General features: G+C 32.3%; 1 protein-coding gene across 2 annotated transcripts; it reads left to right on the top strand.

The window, feature by feature from the left end:
• Positions 1-1122: 1122 nt before the first annotated feature.
• Positions 1123-21374, top strand: LOC130897796 (dipeptidyl peptidase 9). Of its 2 annotated transcripts, XM_057806699.1 has the most exons (9): positions 1123-1820; positions 4927-5203; positions 5443-5722; positions 5934-6147; positions 7440-7778; positions 9806-10114; positions 10520-10742; positions 19286-19478; positions 20972-21374. In XM_057806699.1, exons 1-9 carry the CDS (start codon positions 1374-1376, stop codon positions 21174-21176), a joined length of 2487 nt encoding a protein of 828 aa, XP_057662682.1. In that variant the 5' UTR covers positions 1123-1373; the 3' UTR covers positions 21177-21374. The 2 variants fall into 2 exon arrangements, with proteins under 2 accessions (XP_057662682.1, XP_057662683.1); XM_057806700.1 differs by lacking the exons at positions 19286-19478; positions 20972-21374 and adding an exon at positions 10923-11290 and having other exon boundaries at positions 1132-1820.
• Positions 21375-27413: the final 6039 nt, after the last annotated feature.

Here is a 27413-nt window from a genome sequence, read left to right as displayed (position 1 = left end):
TTATTATGATTGCTTCATGTTTGGTATTACTCAGCTTAAAATAGATCATTGTAATTATAGAGTATGTCTCGATTGTTATAGAAAATAACGATGGGTTAAGTTTCTTTATAGATACCCCGTGCTCATTCAAATATTTTTTGCTGCATCTATCCAATAGCAGCTAAGCGATAAACAAGGATGCCAGATGGTTAGAAGCTAAAATCGTGAGGTCCCTAGTAGAAAATCGTGAGAAACCAAGAAATTTCAAAATAAAGCGCCTAGAGTGGGAATAAAAGTGGAAAATACATGTAGGTTAAATTTTATCCATTTATCTGCTTTTACAAAAATTGAACAATAAGCTCCTATGTAAAATTAATTAAAACTCTGACAAAATAAAAAAATACATAATAAAAGAATAGCATATGAATAATATTGAAAATTGATCTAATAAAATAAATTTATTCGATCCAAATCTGAATCACCTTTTTGGTGATACATTATTGCAGAATTTAATTTATTTGTTAAATCTGAAGACACAGTGAAGTTGTGGCAATTGCCGCTCTTTGCAACTAAACTTTTTGTTAGAAGGTGCCCTTCTAACGTTGTGGTTTCAAGGCATTTCTTCAGCTGAGTTTTGTTAAGATTAACTTGTGAAAACACTATTTCGGCGTTAGCGCTGGAATATGGTGAAGTTCAACTTCTGGTGGTAGTGAATGGTTTACACCGTTAAATGTAGATGACATACATATCAGATAATGTTATAATTTTATGGAGTCCTATTTACTATTCTTAAATTGACGAACGGTAATTCATGCGTGATCTGCATTATTTGTTCTCTTTCAGACAAATCAACGACAGGTTGCTTCATCTCTCGTAGTCTACAAATGATTCTGTTCCCTTGATTTATGAATAGACCCCATGTACTTTTGGATAATGAATATTTCCCTTGTACAGATAATGAAATATTTTTAGTTGTCTTTTCATGTATTTATGTCAGTGGTGCTGGAGTATTAGGGATTAAGAATAACAAATATCACGTGATAGTAAGATTGAACATGAAGTCGTGAGATCTTACGATAAATCGTGAGATCTGGCATCTCTGGCGATGACATTCTATCGCTTATGGTATAAATATGTGACATTAGTGACATCGATAGTAAATGACAATACTATAAGTATTTAAGTAAGGTTAGTGTTTTATTTGGGTCAGAAAACTGGAATTTTGTATTAACTTCTCTTAAATTCAGACAAAGATGATTCAACAATAAACTTGTTGTGAAGTTCATGAATTTTTAAATACGGTATTAGAAGTATGTATCTATACTGTGTTCAGTACGATTCTATTTTTGAAACTTGATTAACCCAAAAAACAGATGTAATATCAGCCAATTTTTATGCAAAACAAAATGGATAGAGAAAAAGATGACAGAAAACTTACTTGGTCCGAACTCAAAGGGGTCGTTAGTGATCTAAGAAGACAACTTTCTAGTTTGTCTACCATGGTACCAACTTCTATAACATTTAGGACTTTACAAGATGGTAGATCTAGAATATATTTTTTGAGCACTCCTCAAAATGGTTGGGAGACTACTTTACTGTTTGCTGATGTACCTAATACTAATCAACCAACTAGTTTAAGATTGCAGTGGCAGTGTGTAATAGAATCAAATTTTCCAAGTATTTCATCATCAAATAAGTTTTCTAGGGAAGAACAACTGTTGTGGGAGCGAAAACGAATGACAACCTGGGGTATAAATTCATATGAAATTCACAGTGAATCTGGAAAAATAGTTTTTCCAGCTGCCAGCAGTTTATTTCAATGTGTAGACAATGGATATTCAGTAAGTGAAATACCAAATATTATTGAAATTGGGGCCAATAATAATTATGTAGTCTTTAAAATTCTACTAAGCATATATCAATGATGAAGTTTCACTTGAAAAGGTCTGCAATATTCATTACAGTTGCAACTTGAAGTCATAAGTGAGAATATGTGCATATCTTCATAGAAAGTTGTATGTTTTCTTTTGAATCTTAAGATTAAAACATTTGAAGTATGTATGTATGTATCATCAGTTTAGATAATAATAACACAAATGATAAAAACATTATTTTAGAAAAGTGAAAATTGAAAACAGGGTTATATTAATCTTATTAAACTACATTAAATAATTTTCTCATCCTGCTTCTAATGATATTTTCTTATTGCAGTATGCTCTGGATTTTTCATTATGTATGAAAGTTTTGTCCAATTTTTCATTGTTGCTATACATCTAAACTGATCTTTCAATTAATTATCATTTGATTGTAAAAAATTCAAGAATATTGTATTATTCAATATTTAATTGGAAGTACACTTATTTTGCAATTTATCAACAGATGTAGTGCTTATATGTTGATATTACACTAGTAGGACAACAGAACAAAAAAAGACCTAGGATTTAGTTAATTTCCACCAATTTCTTCTATTTCAAAGTTTGTTTAGACTAAAAATTACAAGATTATTAACAAGCTATATATAATATAAAAATGAAATATAAAACAAAAATGGAAATGATAGAAATAAAAAGTCTGCATTTTAATTAATTCATGTTGTTTATTTGAAAGTTTTAAAATTTGGTTAATCATAGTACTAGCAGGACGTTATTGTAAAAAAGGTAGGAATAGTGCCGTTAACTTGTTCGGTGCCTCCTCGTTACTAAACTTGCCGCCTCTTCACATTATACTGAAGAAAGTGGCATTGAGCAAAGCTCATAGGTTAATGCAGATAGTAAAATTGGGACCAGGAAATGTGACAGGGCACTTAAAAATTTTATAACTGATAAAGCTAGAAAAACCAGTGACATACCAAAGGACCGCAGGCTTGAAATGTATCAGAAATGTATCAGACAGTTCGAAGCTAGCCCAAGGAGCTGGATTGGTTATTTGTGGACTAAAATGCAAGCTCTCCATACCACTAGGATAATCACTTACCATTTTTCAGGTAGAGTTGCTAGCAATAAACAAATGTACTCAGGAGTGTTTAGATAGAAACATCTCTAAAAAGTACATCCACATTCTCTCAGAGAGTCAAAAGGCCTTTAAGGTCCTGAAAGCTAATGAATGTGCATCCAAACAAGTATAGAAGTGTAAACAAATTCTAAAAGCACTAGCCAACAAAGTAACCCTAATGTGGCTACCAAGCCGTCTGATATAGCAGGCAATGAGGAAGCAAAACATATCAGCTAAGAAGTCTGAAGAACTTTTCTTGATGACCAGAAACGATATTAAACTGGTGGTTGGTCTTCTGACAAATCACAGCCTCGTCATATATGATCTTAAGATGATAGGCATGGCAGAGGAGGACAACTACAGATTCTGCAAGCTATGGAAACAGAAGAGCATCTACTCTGCGAATGTCCTGTCCATTTCACTGAAAGTAAAAATACCTTGAAGGACCATAACCCTCTGGGAAATATTAATAAAAATTTAGAAATCAAAATATTTTAATAATTAAACAAATTGAAACATCCTCTAATTGAAATTATAATCCAAATTTGCACTTGTTTTGGTAACCAACAAGTCAAATTGATTATAACGTCAGACAGTGCCTGTCGGTATAGTGATACAGAACAGTATTTTCAGTTTCTTTTAAGTATGGATCTCAAAACTTTGGTTGTTTAGTATAGAAATTATACTTTTGGTATAATAGATAATTATTATTTATAATTTTTAAAATTTGGTCCTCTTAAGCTTTATACATTTTTATGAGGGGTTGGTGTACTGTATTGTATGTTATTAGTATAAGTATGTTTCGGATTAAAATATAAATCAGTATTGTATGTTATTATGTATATTAGGGTGTTATGTACACCGGAACCCATAGGATCTATTGTATTCCCCTTTCTTGCTGCGATACTGAGGAACCCAGTATTTAGAGCTGGTCTATTAATACCACTCTTCTTAGAAAGATTAGAATGTGGAATAGTTGTAGCTGCTAGAGATCTTCTTTTCTATTTCACAGACTCCCAGGTGTAGTGCTCTGGAGTTCCATAGTGTCACACACTTCGAGATAATGTAGTCCAGTGTGCAAAAAATCTGTATGCTGCAATATCTACCAAGTCTAACGTCCATCGAGGCGACAGTGCCACAACAGGACTTCTGGTTGTTTTTCTTAGGCTGATACATTCAGCAGATCTTCTCTGATTATGGTTTCCTATGAGACTCTTTACTTGTCTCTGCCCCTGTAGATTGTCCCCATGACTGGTTTTACCTCTGTCTATCTTATTTCCAGTGCTTTCCCTTTTGTTCTGTTTGTCTGCTATTACTTTAGCAAGTCTTTCAGCTATTTCATTTTCCTCCACTTGTGTGTGTCCCAGAATCCATTGCATGGTAACTTTATTTTTCTTGCTTGTCCAGGCATTCCCAAACTAGTTTAGATTTAATTACATTAGAGCTTAGAGCTCTAGTGGCTGCTTTGCTATTGTACAGGATTGGTGTGTTGTCCATGTTTTCAGAGTATTTGATTATATGCCTGCACACTCGTATTCTAGTTCTGTCTTCTATTTTACAGCCATCCGTGTACCATTTGATGACATTTCTGTTCATTTATCATATGGTGTTTTGATACCACTTGCTTCTACAGCTTAATATTGAGGTGAATTTTTCCTCAAAGCTGAACTTTTTTAGTATTTCATCCCGAAAATGTCCCAGGTTTGGTCTCTTTTTAAGGTCAGTTTGTCAATTTGTAATAGTTTCTACAATCGTTTATGTTCTATTCATATTATACACCTATTTGAAATTACATGGTACTGCTAACTGAATAAACTGAAATCTCAAAACTGACACAAAAATTGACGCATTAGATTGTACTGCAAGTTTTGTTACTCTGCTGTTAAAACTATATTACTTTATGAATATTTTTTGAGATGTTTAAGCTTATTGTTAATTTATATTATTAATTTTTAGAATGGCCAACTGTTTCCTACAAAACTTCGTATGACTGCCTCCGGAGCAAAAATAAACTCTCAAATATGCCCTTCAAATCCAGATTTGGTAGCTTATATATGTAATCATGACATATGGATAACACATACAGTATCTGGATCAAATGTTAGATTAACATATGCCCACAAAGGTGGAAGAAATTTGGCTGATGACCCTCTTTGTGCCGGAGTACCTTCTTATGTTATGCAAGAAGAGTTTTCTAGATACCAAGGATATTGGTGGCAACCAAAATCAGCTGGTAAGAATGCAGAATTGATTTTTTAATTTTCAATCCTTTAATATATTTGAATGAAACAGTGGAAACAAAAAATATGTAAATTGTTATATATTTATATTTTTTAATATATTTATATCAATCTATTTACAACACTAGAACCCATTTTCCTGTGTACTATGTACCTGCAAACATAAGTACAATTATTTATTCTAAATTATATTTTGTTTAGAGCAATTGTTCTAAATATTAATTTGTTCTAGGTGGTGTGTATAGAATTTTGTATGAAGAAGTAGATGAAGGTGATGTCAAAGTTTTTTGTTTTCCGTCATCTCAATCTGATTCTGGGGAAGTGGAAGAATTTCGATTTCCACGAGCCGGCTGTGCCAATTCTAAGTCATATCTCAAGATGATAGAATTTAAAGTTAATGAACACCTTCAAATAGTAGATGTTTGTATGTTAGAGCTGCAATTCTCTCTTTCTTTATTATTTCCTTGGATGGAGTATGTAGTAAGAGCAGGATGGACACCAAATGCAGAATAGTAAGTGATTAGATTGATTCTTATCAGTTTGCACTTCACACACACTTTACTTTTAAAGTTGAATCATGTTGAGAAGAACAGGAAGTCTCTATACCAAATTGCAGATGTCTTTAATTATTTAAGCATATGGGATTGGAAAAATCCCATGGAAATAATCTTAAAATAGCTATATATAAGTTTATATTACATTAATGTTGAAAAAATGTTTTAGCATTTGGGTTCAAATGTTGGATAGACGCCAACAAAAATTAGAATTAGTATTACTTTCCCTCAGTAATTTCACTGAAGTGCTTCCTATCTATGAAGATACTAGTATTGTTCATCACAGTAGTCCAGTAGTACAAGTTATATTTTCCCAAGAGTCAAATATATGGATTAATGTACATGACTTATTGCACTTCTTGCCAACAACCGACAATAATGAGGTAAGCATAGATTTATTTCTAACTAAAATTGTTGAACTTTGACATCTGCATGTCATTGGAAACAAACAAGTTTCAATGACTGGAGCACTATTGCATGTAATTAAATTGGTAGCAGAAGACTTTGATAAAAGGTAAAAAGACGAAGTTGGAGTACTATGACACTAGAATAATTGCTACTTACCTAGTGGATATGTCGATTTTAATAGGCTTAAACTTTGATAGATTGGTTTCTTCTCCTTGATCCTCTGAAAGATTATTATTGACTGTTAACGACTCTGTCAACCTATTAACAAGCTATTTGGCGTATTTCTTGACTAAAATTTGAATTTAGAATTTGTAGCCAATTCTTTGACTTATTTTACTTGGTATTAGTTCCTTTGTTGCTGATAATCCCCATAATAATTATTAAAAAAATATATATAACATTCTCATCCGAGGATTTAGTTTCATATAAAATATTTCTAGTTGGTTATGCTTGATGTGGATTTTCTTTTAACGGAACACATTTTCTTAGTACATTTTTGGAATGGATGTTCTGCTAACTTGTGAAAAAAGTTAGCAGAATATAATTAAATGCTCCGTTGTTCAATGGTAGAAAAAATTTCTGTAAGAAGTTTTTCCTATTCTTAGACGTCACGAAAAAACTTACTTTTCCGAATTTTCTTAGCAGAAGATCATCATCGGTAAAGATTTATAGATTCGTGTGGCCTTGTTAGGGCCTTTAGAATTAAATGCTCTATGAATGCTAATGAAATTCTGGCGGATGAAACAAAAAGTAGGAATTTGCCCCGCAAAAGAAGCAAGATTTGTTGTTAGGTATCATTCTTAACTAATAGGGTTCTGTCAAGAAAACTTGTAAAAATTAATTTTTTCCGCAGCATTTAGCATTCATAGAGCATTTAATTATACAGGCCCTAACGATGCCACACGAGTCTATAATTCTTCACCAATTATAGTGTTCTGCTGAAAAAACACCGGAAAAGTAATTTTTTTCGTGACGTTCAAGAATAGGAAAAAGTTTTTTTCTATTATTGAACAACAAAGCATTCAATTAACATCTGATTATGGAAGCATTCTACTTCTACAATTAGCTATTGATTTTGCATATTTTGCATTGCTCTGCTAATATTTTCCTAAAGTTAGCAGAACAGCCAATTTCTCAAAAACTCTCACAGGGGAAAATTTCGTAATATAGCAATTCACTAGCACTTAATTTTCCTCTTATTGTTTTTTCTGTCTGCTCATATTGCTCTGCTAACTTTAATGACGTTATTTTTATGATAATTTTTCAGGTACAGTTTATTTGGGCCTCTGAAGAAACTGGCTTCCGGCATCTGTATTTGATCTCAGCACAAATATTGCCATATACTAATGGGATAGTGGAAACTACAGAAACAATGGATTATGTCTTTCTTCAGCCAAAAATTTTATCTAAAGTGGCATTAACTCTTGGTGATTGGGAGGTATTGGGCGAAAATCTTTGGGTTGATAATGAAAGACAGTTAGTATATTTTATGGGTTTAAAAGAAACTCCTTTGGAAAAACATTTGTATGTAGTTTCGTTGAGAAGGCCCGGTGAAATTAGATTATTAACGAGGCCTGGATATTCTTATTCTGTGGATTTTAATAAAGTAAGTTGTGTAGACTATCTATTAGAAGAATGAAAGAGTTGTTACAATTTTTGAATATTTATAACAATTTAATGGAAACTTCTTTCACTTATAAAAAATAGAAAGAAACACTTTTAAAAATGAGTATACATAACAAAACACTTGTGTATAAAAAGTGGATATAGCAGCGTATAAAAATAAATATATTCGCAGCTGGATAAAGTGGTGTATGAATCCATATTTTTGAAACCATGTTTCTTTAAAATATTTTCTGAAAAATTTCATGAAAATCAACCTCTCCTTAATTGATTTTCCTTAAAAATCTGAAATCTCTGTTGTTAATTATGCTAGCCCAAACGTTTACTCTAATAGGATATTGCGTGTGTGACATGCCTACCTCCAGTGCACTGTAAATTTTGTATATAGGATAAACGCTGCATCGTTTTAGGAAAGAATATTTTTAGGATACCTCAGACTCTGTTGGTATCAATTCATAAGCATTACAAAAAATTCTAATCTACAACCAAAATCATCATCATTCATTTCCTGATGTAGTTGAAGGGTGGTATTTCTCTTCTCAAAATTCACAATACAGATGCTTTACTTGTAGCACTGTCAACAGTTATTTCTCTTGTAGGTTTCCTTCAATGTTCTTAACTCATCATATAGTGGGAAATGTGATATTTGGAATACTTAAATTTTCTCTAAATACCCCAATTCATTGAGCCTGTAAAGGCATGATGTAAAGATTACAAGGTGTGCTATTGCGCACCAGCTGGGAAGCAGCCAATGAAAATTCGCTCCCAAAACGACGCGCCAATTTGGAAGCGAATTCTCATTGGCTCTTGAGAGATGCGCAGAACGAGTCGAAAATTATCCCTCGGGAAGAACACACCTTTTAGTTTTTACATTATGTATAAATGGCTCATTTAAAAGAAAACGATTGTTGCTTAATAACTCCCAAATTAACAATTGATAAGTAAAACGACTTTTCGTGATAAATTTGAAATATGTTAAATGTCACAAAAATTTATTAAATTTTACTCTCAGCACAAAAAAATGAAAAACAGATAGTTGTTTGTATGAATTAAAATAATTTTCTCGACTATTCGTGATTTTTCTGAGACCTGAAAAATTTTACATTTTATCTTTATTGATCAATAATAAAATATCTCTTTTTCTCCAACCATCAAAAAATGTTGACATTTTTGTACTATTTTCAGGTGTAAAAGCCATCAATTCCCTTACCCTACAAAAATTTGCTCGTTACTTAGCAACACTTTTAATCCTAGGATTAAAAACGCTACTTTTATTCCTAGGACTAAAAGTAATTGCATTTGAGCTCTCTAATTGAAATTTGAAGAAAAAAACATTATCTCTTACAAACTTAGTAAAACAAACTAATTGGGCAACTATATATTTTTATCGTGTTAGGGATTCATTTTGAAAGCAGCGTAAAAACTACTACAAAAATTATATGATTAGTACGTCTACTGACGTCTACTTGACAATCGATATTTACCAACAATACCAGATATCCATGACTACCGACTTGCTGGTTGGAGAAAAAATAGTATATATCATAAGGATATATTTTGCAACAAATATGCACTTTTAATCCTTATAATATAATATACTATTTCCTCAACTCTTTTTTTTTTCTCTAGCATATCAGTTCAATTGACAATAGCTGACTAGTTCAAAACTTAGGTTTTGTAACATTTCATTAATTAGTTTCTCATTGTAATGTAATATTTTTCTTGTTTATTTCAACTATTTTTTACAATTATTATAATTAACTTATCAATACTCATATAATTAAATATTCACTACTTTTATAAGTTATTTAAATTCGCAGGTTGATTTTTAGTTTTTCGTTCTGTTCACTATGAATTATAAACTGACTCTCGCTGCTAAACAAGCACGAATTTGTACCAGAAGTAGACTAGAATTCTAGGAAGTAAAAAAACAGATAAATAAAAAGGCCTTTCTAGAAATTGATTCTACACGAGTTCGTAACAATAAAAATTAATTAATGAATATTTTAGGATTGCTCAATGATAGTAACAGTGTACAGCAATATACAGAGGCCACCGGACTGCCAAGTATTTAAAATAGTTCATACAGACTGGACTGTGGAAGGTGTTACTTTAACCCCTTTAGGCTATCTTATGGAGACCCCACCATTACTCAGTGAATGTTATTCTCCTGAATTATTTACTCATGAAATTAGTTCGGGGCATGTTTTATATGCCATGGTATTCAAACCCCATGATTTTGAAATTGGGAAGAAATATCCAACTGTTTTAAATGTATATGGGGGACCTGAGGTGCAATTAGTATCAAATACTTTCAAGGTAAGTTGTTTTTGTAGTAAGATAATAAGTAAACTGAATTTTTTTCAATTTCTTATTTCTTAGACCTTTTGATATGTTTATGCTTCTAAATGTTCTTGATTTTAAGTCTTCTGATTCAAAATTAGTGAAATTTTCATCTGTCTTTTAAAAACTATGAAAGACTAATTTTATATCCGAAGAGACCTAAAATTAAGAACATTTAGAAGCATAAACTAAAATTTTGTGAGACGTTTGTGGAGGAGGAATTTTTTGACCATCTCACACTCGATTTGTGATATTTCTTGAATCTAAAGTGACATTGAAAACCATGGAGATAATCCGTGGATAATCCAATAATGATATTCGTACAAATTTTAGATTAGATACTAAACAATGTTAACGGTTTTTCAATTTTTTTTATCATAGGGCATGAGGCAATTAAGGATGCACATGTTGGCTGCTAGGGGTTACTGTGTAGTAGCCATAGATTCTCGAGGATCTCAGCACCGAGGATTACAGTTTGAGAGTTATATAAAAAGACGGATGGGTACTGTAGAATTGAAAGATCAAGTAGAAGTTTTAAAATGGTTGTCCGAAAGTCTTAACTATATAGATTTAAATAGAGTCGCTATTCATGGTTGGTCTTATGGTAAGCCTGTTAAAAATTTCTTCTTATTTCAATAGTGTTAATATCCACTATCAATATCAAAAACTATTGTGCTACTCCAAAATATTTTTTCCTTTTTCTCAATGATGTCCATCTCTATCAGTCTTTGGAATAAAATGTTTTTTCCTGTGTTAAAATTTATCAGTATGTCTTTTCTTATAGAAAAATTATGGAAATAATTGGAAATCTTCCAAATAAACTAATTTAGTTTCCATGCAAGCGTGTCTCTTTACCATAGGCAGGTTGTTGGTCTCATCTATGAACCATGTGAACTCACGCTCACAGAACCAATACACAAGCTTCGGACACTGGACGTATATCAAGGCACAAACAAGGAAAAAACGAGTATGAAGGACAAATATGCTGCGACTAGCGTTCTGGAATGTTGGCTTTTGAAACGAAAAAGACAAGATGATAATATTGGAGCTGTATCCAAGAACGACTGACCTTTGCACACTTTCTGAAACTAAAAAATACCAAAGAGCTAGTTCTGGAGTTTGTCACAACGTTGGAATTAGAGAAGGGTAATTTGGATATAGTGAGAATGTATGCACGCACCAAACATAAGTAAGTCGAAACAAGAAATGAACGATCTCAACGCGAAGTTACAGGCATTACTAAACAAAATACCAGCAGGGAACAAACTTATTCTGGTGGGAGGTTTCAATGCAAGAATTAGGCAATCAAGTTATAGATAGTGTGAAACATCGATTCATCGAAGAAATAATCAATATGTATGGTGAGGCTCTTGAGGATCTATGAAGCCATACTCAGAATAAACAATACCTTTTCGTATCAAAGTCTATAATACAAGATAACATAATCAAACTCCAGAGGCTACTAATTCGTCATTGATTACATTATTAATAACAAAAACATACACAGATTCCAAATCCTGTATGTGCAATCTCTTGCATCATCAGAGTTGGGCGAGGGCCATCAGTTGGTCCTTTGTAAAATAAGATTGGGCATTCTCGAAAGAAAAAGCTGGTAAGCAAAGAAAAATTCAATATAGAGTCACTAATGTGCGTGAGTTCCAGGAAACTATATGATACATGTCTATCACACAAGATCTAGAATAACCGAATACCACCACAAGATACTGTAGAACTAGCAATGCACAAGGTGAAAACTAACGTGAAGATGTCATTGTTGAAATTATTGTCCTTCCAAGTATGTAACTTCAAATGGTGTTGTGGTTGAGGACTCAAAATAAAAGTGTCCAAGAGTTTTTTAACATGTCTACGTCTCGATATTTCATTTAATCTTTATCAAGGCTAAAAATACATGGTACATAATAACTCAATCGTTGACGAAGATAAACAAGTAAACATAAAATTGGGAAATTAGATGTAAAACAATAATCAGTGTAACAATATAAATATCTATACATGTATATATAAATGAATAGGATACACTGCATCTAAGACAAATTATAACATATACATAAACATATAACATATATAACATATATATATATATATATATATATATATATATATATATATATATATATATATATATATATATATATATATATATATATAACAAACATATATATAACATAAACAAATAAGAAAATTGTTGTATAGAGAGAGATAAATGCTTTATTATCAAAGAATTGTTACAATTTGTAGACAAATGCTTGTAAAAACTAAAAAAAAACATAAAAATAACTAAATAAAGATACAAATAAAATTTCAATATACAGAAGAAAACCGCAATGAGTAACAAAATTATAGGTAATAGTAATAGGTAATAATTAGTCCATACCAAATTAAAACCAGTATGAAGCATGTCCTCAATTAAAATATTATTATTAGAAGTCCTTTACAGAGTGGATGGCACTTTCCAGTAAATATGCCCTAAAATTATTTCGAAATGAGGGAAAAAATGATATCGATTTGATTTCAATTGACAAGTGATTGTGCATTTTTCTTGCATTGTAAAATATTGAGCCCTCAACTAATTCTGAAGTTGGAGTAGGTAGGTAAAAGTCGTGCTGTGCGTTCCTAAGTGGATAGCCGTGCAATGATCTTTCGGAAATTGGAGAAGCTTGCTTACAAATTAGGCAAACGGATTCAAAGATGCATAAAGAAGGAGGAATTTTTTAAAGAAGTTCCTGCAGTGAGCCCTCCTGTTTATACCGAGTAAATATCTAACAGCTCTCTTTTGTAGTTTGGAGATTCGCTCAAATTGAGTCGCACCACACGTATCCCTGAAGGGAAGGGCATAACGGAGATGCGACTCATTAAGGGCATAAGGAATAGTGTGCATTAAGGGCACTACAGATGAGATACAGTTAGGTATAGATTCAACCACGTCAATGGTGGTGATATTTAATAAAAAAAGTCTGCAATGTATTTTTATATGATAAAACAGAACGACAATGAAAAAGCTATTTGAAGAAACTAATACATACACATATAAGTAAAAACCTGTGCAAACAACATACCTTTTTAAATTATTAGACATCAGTCTAATAATTAACATATTCCACACGAATAGATAATTTTCTTACATCTATCAGTGAATGAATACTTCCAAACTTTTCCAATATTAATAAAATTATGGACGGTAAAAATTTTCGGAATTATTCTAATTATTACTATCCAGTACTAGTCCGGTTAGTGTGTGTTGACTTATAAACATTCAAAAGATGGTTATATTGGACCCCAAAATTGGCCACATCCATGCGGTTATTAACTGTATCATTCAGTTTTATGTATATCATTTTGCTGCTTGTTCTTTTTGCATATTTATGTTTTTTATATAGAATTTTCACATCATCAAAATTAAAGTTGTGACCCTCAGTGAAATGATGTTGGACCAGAACTGTTTTATCTTTTTTGTTCTTATTATGTTCTCGACAATCATATTCATGCTGGTATATTCTGAATTTCCAGTACTGATTACATACCCATGTAATTCTTATTGCAGTCTAAACAATTCATTTTATAAATCACATTAGAATGCTGGAGTTGAGCTGTTTGTTTATTGGGTAGAATGCCAGCTCACAATTATTTGACGAGTGCGTTTTCAAACAGTTTCCAAGTTTTTCCGATAGTCCTCTAATGTACGGAAATTTACAATACATTTTATTTTCATTTCGAGGTACCTGTATTACGTTATAATTGCTCTTATTTATAATTTTATTAACCAGGTTTTTTGGGTAATCATTAACTTTGAGAATTTGTCTGATTTCATTATTATTATTAGTATAGAATTCAGGGCTACTTAGATGTTGAACCCTGTATATAAGCCCTTTATCATCCCTAATTTATGTCTCCAAGGATGGTTCGTATAAAAGTTGAGAAGTCGGCCTGAAGCTGAAGGTTTGGAAAATCAATTTAATAAAAATTTACCATTCAATCGCCTAATTACCAACGTGTCCAAGAAAGGTATAGCACCATCTAATTTTTCCTCACAGATTAACTTGAGATTGGGATGATAGGAGTTAAAGGTACATATTACTGTCTCAATTTGTTGCTTTGGAAGGGCTAAAATGGGATAAATTTTAACAAAACTAACTGGAAAGGGTATTTGCTTCAAACTTTCAGTAACCAGGTCATTCATGACCAAATTTGCCAAAACTGGGCTAGCAGGATTTCCCATGGTTGTGCCTTCCAGTTGTATGGAAAATCTGTCATTGAAAGAAAAGTAACTAAATAAGTAATCAATTAATTCTATAATCAAATTATACTGTATATCAGTGTATGCCGATAGGTATAAGTGATTCTTAATGATGTTATTTACTAAAATTCTAGATATATTGGTAAAAAGTGATATTACGTATAAAGATATCAAAATATAACCATTTTCCAGGGTTATATCTTTTGTTGACTCCACAAATCCATAAGAGTTTTTCACATTATGTACAAACATGGTGTTTATTACAGGGTTCCCAGCGACCTGGAAAATCTGGGAAAGTCAGGGAATTGCAAAATGGTCAGGGAAAGTCAGGGAAATTTGGAAATATTCTCAAAAAGTCAGAGAAATTTACAAAAAATTTCAAAAAGTCAGGGAAAATCCTAAAATAAAGTAAAATCTGGAGTAATTCCAGATTTTAGAAAATCCTTGCGCTACGTCTCACCAGATGGCGCTTCTGAAATATTTTGCTGTGTTTCTCACTAGATGGCACCTCTGAAAGAGAATTTGCTGTACTTCTTACTTCCTTTGAAATTTTGCAGCACTAGATGGGTGGAAAATGTACAGTGTCTAGGAAGGGCACTTGAAATTTTTGATCATGTTAAAAATTTTCAGAGCCCTCATGACAAGATTTGTCAGTGATGATAAATTAAAGGCTGCAATTACTGTGAAGCAACTGCTTGATATTGACCTATGTCAATCTGAAAACTTTCTTCATTACAAAAAAATTGATGTTGGTTTTGCTGCCAGAAAATTTCTTGGAGAAGTCAAAGTAGATGAGAGAGATGTTATGAACTTTCGATTGCAGTGCAGGGAACTTCTTGTTGCTATTGTTGAAAAACTGAAAGAAAGGAGTCCTGTGAAGTTCTTGATCGTTCGGGGTGTTTCTGCGTTAGATCCTTTTATTATTAAACATAAGCCCAAAATTGGTATTCAGAGGTTTCAAGTGGCCCTTCAGTGCTTGGTTCACGCTAACAGAGTTGAGGATGATGTTGCCGAAAAAGCAAAGCAGCAGTACATTAATTTAACCAATGCAGCCAATCTGCGACTTCAACATGAATTTGAAACTTTTTTTAAAGTACCCACAGATGAAGTTGGCCTTGATAAGTTCTTTTTTGACATCTTGGACGATGATAAAAATTTCGCAGAGTTGTGGAAAGTTGTTAAAATGTGCTTAATCTTCTCGCATGGAAATGCATCTGTTGAGAGTGGATTTTCGATCAACAAATCTTTGTTGATTGAAAATTTGCATGAAACCACATTGGTTAATCAAAGGCATGTTTATGATGGCATTTTAAAAGCTGGGGGCGTTCAGGCTGTAGACCTACTTAATACTAATAATAATGATTAATACTACTATTAACATTAAGTAATCCAAGCTGATTTTGCGCGCACCTTTTGGTCAGGGAATTTTTTGAGTTTTGGTCAGGGAAAGTCAGGGAATTTATCAGGCAAATTTTGAGGGGAACCCTGTATTAGTGATTAACTTGTTAACAAAAACTGTTATTTTATATGATGGGGAATTAATACAATTCACTACTGGCCTCATGTTTAGGGTTGTTTTGTGAGTTTTTTCATAACCCATACATTTTCGGTACAACTGCATTATTTGTTATCATCGTTTTGCCTTCAGCTTTTGAGACTATTCCAGTTTCCCTTAATTTGTTGACTAATTCATTCGCTCTACGTTGGTTTACGTTTGTTGGATCCTTATTCAATAATTTATAAGTATTAACGTCAGATATAATTTCATTAATGCATTCAAAATAGTCCTTCTTATTCATGATTATCGTTACATTTCCCTTGTCTGAACCAGGTACAATGATAACATTGTTAACACAAACGAATTGTTTTGTTTTATAGAAATCTCTCCTGATTTGTTCGTTTCGTTTATCATTTGTCAAAAGGAAATAGAAATTTTTCAATATATTAACAGTTCTAGATCTAAGGTAAGATTTATCGTCTTCATTGGAACATACACAAGAGATACAATATTGTAGGTCTTTAATGAGTGTTGTTAACGGAAATTCTTGATAACTAAAAATTTGGACCTGCACACAGAAGTCTTTTTACTTCCACAGGTATATCTAAGTTAGTGTAATTTTTAATGAGTTCTTCATGAGTTATGAATTTTCTTAATATTCTTAGTTTTTACATTGTTAAAACATACATTACATCTACAAGTGGCCCTATTTTCGAAATTATGCACTATTTCCAGTGATAAAATTGACCTTACCTCATATTTAATTATATCCCAATTCTTTTTCTAATTTCCAAAGAGTTACTTTAATTTCTAAATTAAGAACTGATTTGATAAATCTACGTTGTATTTTAGTTACTTCATTTTGGAATGGATGATCCTCAGTATTAAGACTGAGTAAGCACTTCATATTATTCTATTCCTGCACAAAGCAAGTTTGTAATCCAACTTCAGCCACTTTCTTTTTTATAATGTTCCACATATTTTTATCAAGATCAAATAAAATATCAAAACGTTGGCATTTCAAAAAACTCTTGGCCATTCTGGCAGCAGCAGAGGAAACACTTGGCAAAAGAAAAGTCAATATGTCGTCTACAAAAAACAAAAATCTCTGGTTTACCAATGAAGTAAAACTCCTTGCTGCAGAAACAAGGAAAGTCTATATGAAATATCAAAGTCTAAAAACAGAAGAATAACACCAATGATATATTATAGTATGAAACAGGGTAAACGTGAAAATACGGAGATAAAACGAGAGTATTGGGATAAGTTCTCAATCGAAATGTAGCATTATCTTTATGGAGGTTTAGGAAGAATATTATGGTTATGATTCAGAAAAATACCAACTAGAGAATATATTTCGGCTAAGATCTCTCCGAGCGAATCGTCAAACCACTTTAAGACCCTATACTCAGATGATCAAGATGATACCCCTAGCACACTGGAACAAGAGACTGATACTTTCGAAATCAGCGAGGGGTAGGTTGAAACGGCGATATCAAGGTTGAAAAATAGGAAGCATCCGGGACCGGACAATATCAGCAACGAAATGATTAAGTATGGTTGCAACTCACTATTTAAAGAGCAACAAGGCTGCAGACACAATAGACGAAGAATTCATACTGAGACAAATTATAGAAAAAACTATAGAGTATAATAAGCCAGCCTCACTAGGCTTGCTCAATTAAGCCTTTCAACAGGGTAAAACTCAAATATGTTATACGAATTTTACGGGAAGAACGAGTAAAGTGATACAAATAATCAAAGAACTTAACTCGCTAAACCACAATAATACAGCACGACAACACACTCACAGATGATATTCCAGTAATAATAGTGACAATCTATGTCCAATGCTTTTCAATCTTGTCCTAGAGTGCATAACAAACGGAGCCAAAACTGCAGGAAGAGAATACACGATGGGAAGAAGCGAGTCTCCAAATTGTATGCAGATGATACTGTTTCCATAGCAAAAGACGAAGATAATCTGCATTGAATGCTTTTCATATTCAACCGAATGGTAGAACAGTTCGATATGAAGATTTCTATCCACAAGACAAAGTGTATGACATTAAGTAAAGATCTAGTACGCCGCAAGTAATTGATACACGATAAAATAAAAGAAAAAGTTATGAACTTCAACAATCTATGAACTATAACATCGAGCAATAGAAACATCTACTAGAAAGCACACATATAAGCCAAGAAGGCCTCAATAAATTCATGACTACCTCAAGCAAGGTGCGTATATACAAAACTACTGGACGTCTCATATTAACCTTTTGAATTTTTCTGAACAACAGAGATGGAAAATCTTATATCAATAGCTGGAACAGATAACGCAGCTCCCACATTAGATAGGCCTGCGACCAAATTAAAAGTTATAGTTTGATGGGTACGGAGGAGGAAACGAGAGTGGAAGGCACACGTCCACAAAATAGCGGAGGATCGGATGGCGAAAAAAGCATTCAACCACCAGAAGACCAGCAGGCAGACCTCTAAAGAGGTGGGCCAAATCATGGATATAGACATCTCAAGATCGAGACTGAAGAAATTGGAGAATATAGGGAAAGTGGAAGAAGAAAAGAAAAAGTTTCCATGTATAGACCACGCAAATTAATTTTTTTTCATGGAATATCTAAATAGAAATTTAACTTGCGCTGAATGTACCCAAGTACCCCGGAATAGGTTTCAATTTGCAATCATCATTCTATGGTTTGTATGTACAGATCGTGTCAGTAGAGCAGCACAGGGAACATATTAAGTGAAAACACTCATCATCATACCTAGTGTTGAAATTATTCCATTTTGCTTTAAGGAATTTAATTTGAGACCTACCATTGTTGCCTGATGTCCTATATTAACCATACATCGCCGAAGAAAAAAAATTTTGGTCGGAGAACAGGAAAATTGAGTTCAGATTGAGGGGGGATTTTTACTCTTCACAAGCCAACTATACTATTGTATGTAAAATTATATAATAGATAACAAACATTATTGGAAGGATAATTTATTATGGTTTGGGGAGGCATTTCTTTGATAGTATGCACGAATCCGATAGTCACAAATAATAGAACTATAACAGATTGCATGTACATACAAGACATTTTACATCAGTATCAGTGCTCCATATAAAGAAGGAAAGATAACGTTAGGCCGCAACGATTGTTAAAAATAGAAGTTGGAATTTATACTTTGTAATAGCTATCATGTTATCCAGACTTCAAACCAATAGAAAACTTGTGGCATATCTTCACTGGTGATTAAGATCAATAATCTAGAAAACATAAGGACGAATCTAAACCTAGGAACATTTCTAATTTTAAAAAGCTAATAAACGCTGCGTTAATGTTTTTTACAAATGTAGTATCAAAAAATATACATATGTGTTTTTTAGGCGGTTATTTAAGTTTAATGGGTCTAATTAATTATCCAGAAGTGTTCAAAATAGCTATAGCAGGAGCTCCTGTAACAAATTGGAATTTGTATGATACAGGATATACAGAAAGATATATGGATTTACCTGAATATAATCCTGAAGGGTATCATGATGGAAACGTTTTGAATTATATCAGCAAATTTCCTGAAGAGTAAGTATATAGGCAAATGTCATTAATATTTATATTTATCTACAATCTACTTTGAATACAGTTTCATTTGCAATCTCAAAAGTTTTATTTAATATATATTTTAATAATAGTTAATTCTTTCTCTACTAGCTTATAGTACGTCGATATTACTTCCAGGATATATGCTTACGTTTTATAAAATAAAATAATGTACTTTAAATTAATTGGGAAAATAATAAACATATGAATGAACTGAATCATCAGAATATAAAAGGTTAATGTAACAATGTTAACAAATATGTCTGCTATTTGTTACATTTAATAGTTAAATGAACTTAAACTATTGTATGTATGGATTTGGATCTACTGTGTTCCCCTTTCTTGCTGAGATATTAGAGAACTCAGTGTTTACAGCTGATCCATTAATCCCACTCCTTTTAAAAAGTCTAGAATGTGGGATGGCTTTAATTGCCAGAGTCTCCTATTTCATACGCTCCCAGGTGTATTGCTCTGGAGTTCCTTAGTGTTTCACACTTCGAGAGAATGTGGATAGAGGTTTCTTTCTCTGTGCAACAAAACCTGCACGACCCATTATCTGCTAGGCCTAGCGTCTTCAGGTGTTTGTTGAGGCGACAGTGCCCCGATAGGACTCCTGTTAGTATTCGTAGATTGTTCTTACTTAGTTTGATACATTCTGCAGATTTACTCTGGTTATAGTTTCCCAGAAGAGTCTTTGCCTGTCTCAGCCCTTGTAGGTTGTCCCAATAATTACAGACCTACGAGATACAGTATTTAACATTTTTATCTGGCCATCTGGTATATATTCCAAAACAAATTTTAAATATTTACATGAGTTTAACTCATTTGTATACATTTGTTTGGTGATTCTCGTTGTTAATATTCTTTGCAGTATAATTGAACTTACAACTTCACTCGTGTGAACATGCACGTTAGGAAATTTTCAGACAATTGTTGTTTGTATGACGAGAACCTAAACAATTACTTTCATTTATATATCAGTTGTCATATCACTTACTGAACAGTAGTTGACATATTTAAATAATTTTTCTCAACAGTTTGAGCGCTGTCAGTGATTGCTTGTATAAAAATTATGATAGGCAACAAAGTACTTTCCAAAAATAACTACACTGAGCATGAGGAATATAGTTTTCATACTCACCAGTTGGAGAGTGAGGTCTTCAAGTATAGCTTGAAATTGACATTACTCATATGAAAACAGTAATGTAAAATAAAAACTGAAAAAAAATATAGATTCTGAATTGTTGTGCTATTCAAAAAGGAGGACACAGTTTTCTGAATTACATAATTCTCTTTCAACAGTCGTTAGTAATTATTTAAATGGACAAAACTTTCAAAACATTCTTGTATTTTAACAAATTCATTTCAGAGACTTCACTTTCCACTTGTGCCTATAGTAGAAAATTCAAAAGCAGTAGCCCTTTTTGAAATTCAATATGAAATTATATATAATAAATTTTTTAATTTTTTAACAGGGAAAACCGATTGCTGATCATCCACGGTTTAATAGATGAAAATGTACACTTCTACCATACTAGCCAGCTGATTAATAGCCTTATAAAAGGTGGAAAACCGTATCAATTGCAAATTTATCCCAACGAAAGGCATTCTCTGCGCCACCTTGATGCTAGCAAACATTATGAAACTACTTTATTATCATTTTTACAAAACAATTTGTAGAAATAATATAAGGAGATTAACTTTGATCATATTTAATAACAGGGTGTATGTCATCAATTTGAAAGTGTCAAAAAAGTTCAGTTACCATCAAAGTTTTGTTAATGGTGATGGTGGTCCCAGTGAAAGATTTTGCAGTTGAATCAAATCATTTCTTCTATATTTTCTTTTATAATAAATTTTTCTATTACATAATAACAATGTTTTCACATTTTGCTAATTTTGTCGTAGCAAAGCTTAATCTATTAATTGGATTTATACCTAAGTTGGAATTTTTCAAATCATTGGGGATATTCATACTGAATACACTATAATTGCCACTACTGTAACACTCTCAATTAACTATCTGACTCTTTTTAGTTTATCTATTGCTCTCTCAGGACGATAACTTGGGTGTAGAAACTTGTGTCTGTTTAATTGTAAGTAGTAATACAGTAGCAGTAAACTGTGAGTTCGGTATGAATAAAATGTATTGAAAAAAAGTTGCAATACAGTCAAACACTCGATTGTGTAAGTTTTAGTGGAAAAACTGCCATTACCCATATAGTTTTCCAAAGGGCAGCACCATATTTCACAATCTTTAAATAAAGTGAAGAATCAAAAACTATGCAGGCAATAGTTTTCAGATATTAGGTGCTATTTTTTGACGAAATGTGTATCAAAAGCAGTTTTTTCTTTTTTTTTCTCATTCACGTAGGTTATGAACAAATAAACAAGATAAATATGTTAAAAATAAATAAGGCTGATCTATATTCAAACTGCGGTCTACCACTACAGATTTTCTTACATTAATGGCTTTAAATTCTTAATTTTCATTAGAGTCACGTTTGAATTATATGAAATGGGCCTTTCTAACTTTATCCAGCGTATTTTAAGCTAATTTACTGCAAGTCCTGTAACGGTTACTTTTCTGTTAATAATTGATTGTTCTAAAGGTTTGGTTGACAAAAAATTTTGGTAAGTCATTCGGATTAGATGAAATGGCGCTTTCTCTTTACATGTTTTGATTATATTTTACCAATCATCTGGTGAAAAAATGTTTTGATTTTTTTTCGCACGTGACTCAATAATGGCAAAATCTGGGTGTGTCCACTTACCAAAAATTTCATTTCGATTGATTCAGCTCTGACTTCCGTACTTTGAACAAGTTTCAATAAACTTAAGGCAGTTGTAATATTTCTGTATATATATATATATATATATATATATATATATATATATATATATATATATATATATATATATATATATATATATATATATATATATATATATATATATATATATATATATATATATATATATGTTAATAATTTTTTCGAAATTTGTAGGGTAAGTCTTTATGTTCTTTATTCTTTATATCAAATTTCTTGAGACCCTCGAGATCTTTCATATTCTGGCCCAACAATCATGTAGCTTATATTTTTACTGAATTTATGACATCCAAAATTATGAACATATTCGCTTATAATAAGCGATGTGGTCAACTTGGGAAAGGCTAAAACTTTTTCCAGGTCAAAAGAAAATATGAACATTTTTTTTCTTTTAAATGAGTTTTCTTTTCAATTTTTTCCATCAGTTGGAGAATTTAATTTTTATTTGAAAAGTTTGACACGTATTCTTTGATGGTTGTTTAAAATGTGAATTAAATTGTGTAGAAAACACATTATAATAAAATTTTTCTTCCACTGGTGCTATATTTTTCTTTTCACATTCTGTGACGTATAGTTCATACATCTTCTCAATATTTGAGTCAGGATTTAAATATTGTCGTCTTGGATTGTGAGCTCTGGTGACTACTGTAGGCTGGAAATAACATTTGTATCATCTATTTTATTGCTTGCAACGCGACCTTTGCGCTGATCAACCAAAGATGTAACTTGTTCTTTAGAGCAACAATCATATATCTGCCCGTCACTTACCTGATAAGTGTCTCTAAAATATTTTTTGCAAACGGGAATATGAAGTCTCTCTTTTCGAAAGTGATATGTAAACGAATTTGATCTTTGTTCTTAAATTTATTTCGTGGGGCACCTTATTTTTATTCCTTTAACTTTGATACAACCTCTCAAGAAAATATTTTGTTTAAGTTGACGATACAAACTATAAAATGCCTTTATGGCAGTCTCTCTCATCTGAAATTTTTTGGTTGCACTTTTAACGGTATCTGCATTGTATCGACAAATGTTTGTGGAGGTATTAAATTTCCTTCCCTATTTCTGTATGCCAAACCTTTTGTTCTGTTATACTTTTGTAAATTTTGTATTTATTTATCAGGATTACGACTTCTTTTCTCCCAATCAATGTGTTTGTTGCAATCTGATAAATCCGAGGATAACGATAGACCTCTTCTTGAACCAGACTTTCTGTTGATAAATCGTATTGAAGAATCATCATTGTTTTCTTCACCCACATTGTTATTAGTCTCACTCATCTTGATTATAACGGTATAATATTTATTTTTTAAAAAACAGTCTAAGAGTAATGTTGAAAAGACCAAGAAAATATGTAATTCGATTAATATTGGTGAAGTATACTGTACTGTTGGATAATACCGCCCTATAAGAGCTAAAATTTTATTATAAGAGGTTATCTAGCAATCAATTTTAAATACAATATTTATTTTGTACACCTATATAAAAATAAAGGAAGAAAAATAAAATTTATGAGAGCGCGGCATTATCAAACTGGTTTGAGAATAGCGTGCCCCGGTTTGATAATACCGTGCATTCAAAATAATAGGCGATACATAGATCAATCAACATTTATTTAGGCATAATTCACAGGCATTGTACATAACTAGGTATAGTGCTTATCTTAACATTAATCTTATCAGAAGTCGCAAATATAATTTTCTGCCGTTTCATTTCCACTGCATTCTTTGTGGATCCAGGTTGAACAAGAGGAGCAACGAAACCAGACTTCATTATTACGTCCGAATTCACCACATAATTAACATATGTCATTAGTTTTCTCATTTTCTTTGTCTGAGCTTATCTCATCTTCACTGTCGTCATTATATAATTGTGCAAGGGGAATATCCTCGCTGCTTTCTTCACTGCTAGAAATTAACACTCTTCTCTTCACAGATTTTCCTTTAACATGTTTTCCATTACCTTTTTTTCTTCTATTAATCTTCTCTTTCTCTCCTTATCTTCTAGCTGTCCTTTTGGTGGCGTGGCGGTCAAAATTTGCGAGTGTTGTTTCTTTGAACGTCTTTTAATTTTCTGAATTTTTCGAGGTACTGGGCTCAATTTTCGGTTCGGTTTCATTTGCAACATGTGTAGAGAGTACTTCCTTTGCAATGTCATTGTTGAATGAATATTCGTTTCGAGTAGTTAAGTCTTCAACAATTGGGTCTGATATAAAATCATCATCATCAAACACGTTGGGGTTTATGGGATGAATGCCAGTCACTTCGAAACCTTTTACTGCCTTGTCCATCGAAGCTATTCTCAAATAAGCTTTGATAAATATTGAAGCCAAAACATCATGAGTAATTTGTTCATATATATATATATGTTACACTCTTTATGATAAGCTATCTTCAATGGACCGTAGAAAGTGACATCCAGCGACTGCATCCTCTAGGAAGTGTGCAATGATAGCATATGGATCCCGTTTTCCCGGCAAAAATGATAAGCCTTCAGTGACAAGTGACTAGCATGATTGTCAAGAATGAGTAGAGTGGGGTTTTCAGCTGTTGCAGTAATATATTTGGCAAAGTGACGAAGTCATTTCTCAAAAAGTTCTTCGGTGATCCACCCAGATTTTCAACACTCATATTCTGCTCCAATAGACCCTCCAATCTTGAGACTTGGTTTGATTCTTTGGTGTGGATATATAAACATGGGTGGGATGATTGAAGTTCCCGATGCATTCATGGCATAGACAACTGTGACATTTTGTCCAAGTTCCCCGCTTGTAATTTTGCCAACTTGCTTAATTCCTTTAGATGCATTTTGCCTGCAACCATGTGGGCCAACTATACACCATTAATCACATAACCTTTCTGCCTTGTATACCACATAAGGTGGCAGTACTATCACTGGGGCAGTAAAAGCGAACATGATTGATATTGAGCTCTTGGTTGAAATCATTATCCTCTCTGAATATTTTGTCCCTCGGTGAGATTTGTTTCAAGATAGTTTAGTATTCGTTCAGGTGAAATATCTAGAATGTGTGGCTATAAATTGTCAAAGTAGTTGTTTATTTCGTCTTTTGTTTTTTCGGTCCGACCTCTCTTAATATTCTGACAAGTCTTGTTTGCAAACCACTGTTTGTGCATTTTAATAAAAGCCACACACCAATCCTCACAAGAAATATTTTCTTTTTAAATTTGTCTATAGATATTCCTTTCAAGTCCAAATAAGATTTTACAACTATGCGTAGGGCCCACATTGTCATTGTCATTGTCACATCCAATGTTCTCTCCATCACTTGATATAGACTTGTTTGACTACCATCATATTTAGGCCTGTAGTCCACGTAGCATTGAGAGCCCAATTTTCTTTTATATTCCTTTGACATGGCTGAAATAAAAAAAATACCTAGTACCAAAATACCAAACAACATATTTGTCGGCTTAGTTTTTGAGGGAAATATTAATATTATGTAGATATATATCTAAAAGGCACCGTATTATTACATTTATTGAAATATATATTGAAAATGTGGGGTGAATTTACCATCAACGATTATTTAAAATATTTTAAACATGGCAAACATGGTAATGGCTTCAGAATACAAAATTACATAACCTTATAAAAATACAGCTTGTGATTATAACGCATGTTACCGCTATAAACCTTATAAATTATTATTAATACATACTATTTTATGGTAGCTTATAAACTTGCACAGTGTTTAGACACAATCCAGTTACCGTTCGCTCCAAATCTCCCGACAACATTCCTGCCAATTCTATAAAAATCTAAACATCTATAAAAATGTAAACATGTAAAAAATGACAAACTTAACCACTTAAGCAAAGTGATTCCATTTTACGGTATGTAAGTACGAATATAATTTTCTATTTATCTATTTTCCTAGCTAAGTTACGAGAGCATAGACTAGACGTCCATATTTTATAAATTATGGCGCAAATGTAAAAGTAAGTTTTAGGAAACATTTCTGCATATCCATAAGTGAGTAAAAGTCATAGATATTCATCTACAGGGTCGAATGAAGTATTTAGTTGTTTCGATAAAATCTGTAACCAAATCCAGAGCTGTTCTATTCACTTTTCTCCCAGGTGTCAGTTATGATACTTTGTATTCAGCTAGTATGTAGATAGATGTTTCCTCTCTTAATCTAGTCTTTTTCCTCCTCTTGTTTGGGTTTCATGGGGTATCTATTCAGTGTTTAATAGCCTGATTGCTATTTTTTTACAAATGCAATTTTCGTTTATTGTTACATATTTATTATTATCTTCAACTTGATTCAGAATACCTGTAATCTTGTAGCATTACCATTTCTTAAAACACTTTCTCGTCTCCTAACCCTCATAATATTGATTTAGATGATACCAGATACAAAATAACTCTGATTACAATTTCAATAGTGAAATTATTAAACATCAATGTTTGAATTACATTATTGGGGCTTACGAGTCATGCGGGTTGCATGGGCGTCTTAAACAAACCAAGATGAGCATAGCACCATACATCTATCTGTCAACTATTTTTTTATAATTACTGAAAGATGCTGAACTGCGCTGTAGTGAGCTGTATTCATAGGACAGATACATATCTTGTCAGACTAAAAAAAGTCGTGGGTCGCGTGAAATTTCTATCAATAAACCGACCGTTCATATATATTAACTGTTATTTAACATGCCAAATTTCGTTTTTCAATTTTTTCAAAAGCCTAGATTGATGGAAATAAGTATGAAGGATAGTACCAAGGACTAATTACCCATATTGCTTTTTTTACATCAATCCATATTCCCCATGAAAAAGCTCTACATAAATATGATAGAGTTTTGAATTTTTCGCATAGGAAATAATGAGACTGAACAAGACTCCGTAAAAGACTGGAAATATCAAAATTTGATATATTTGATATCTAAATATCTCAAAAAAAAAATCTCAATTACTCTTAGGAACGCAAGACATAAATTTTAGGGAAAGAAACACTATTCAGTTGTATATTGATTCGTCGAATGGAAAGATGGAGGGACAAATAAATGAATTAGGAGAATTTTTTTCCCACGAAAGTAGGAAAAAAATGTTATTCGGA

Source organism: Diorhabda carinulata, chromosome 9 (assembly GCF_026250575.1).
Source record: "Diorhabda carinulata isolate Delta chromosome 9, icDioCari1.1, whole genome shotgun sequence".
NCBI lineage: Eukaryota > Metazoa > Arthropoda > Insecta > Coleoptera > Chrysomelidae > Diorhabda > Diorhabda carinulata.
Note: the sequence above shows the minus strand (reverse complement) of the source record. Positions and strands in the feature narration are given on the sequence as shown.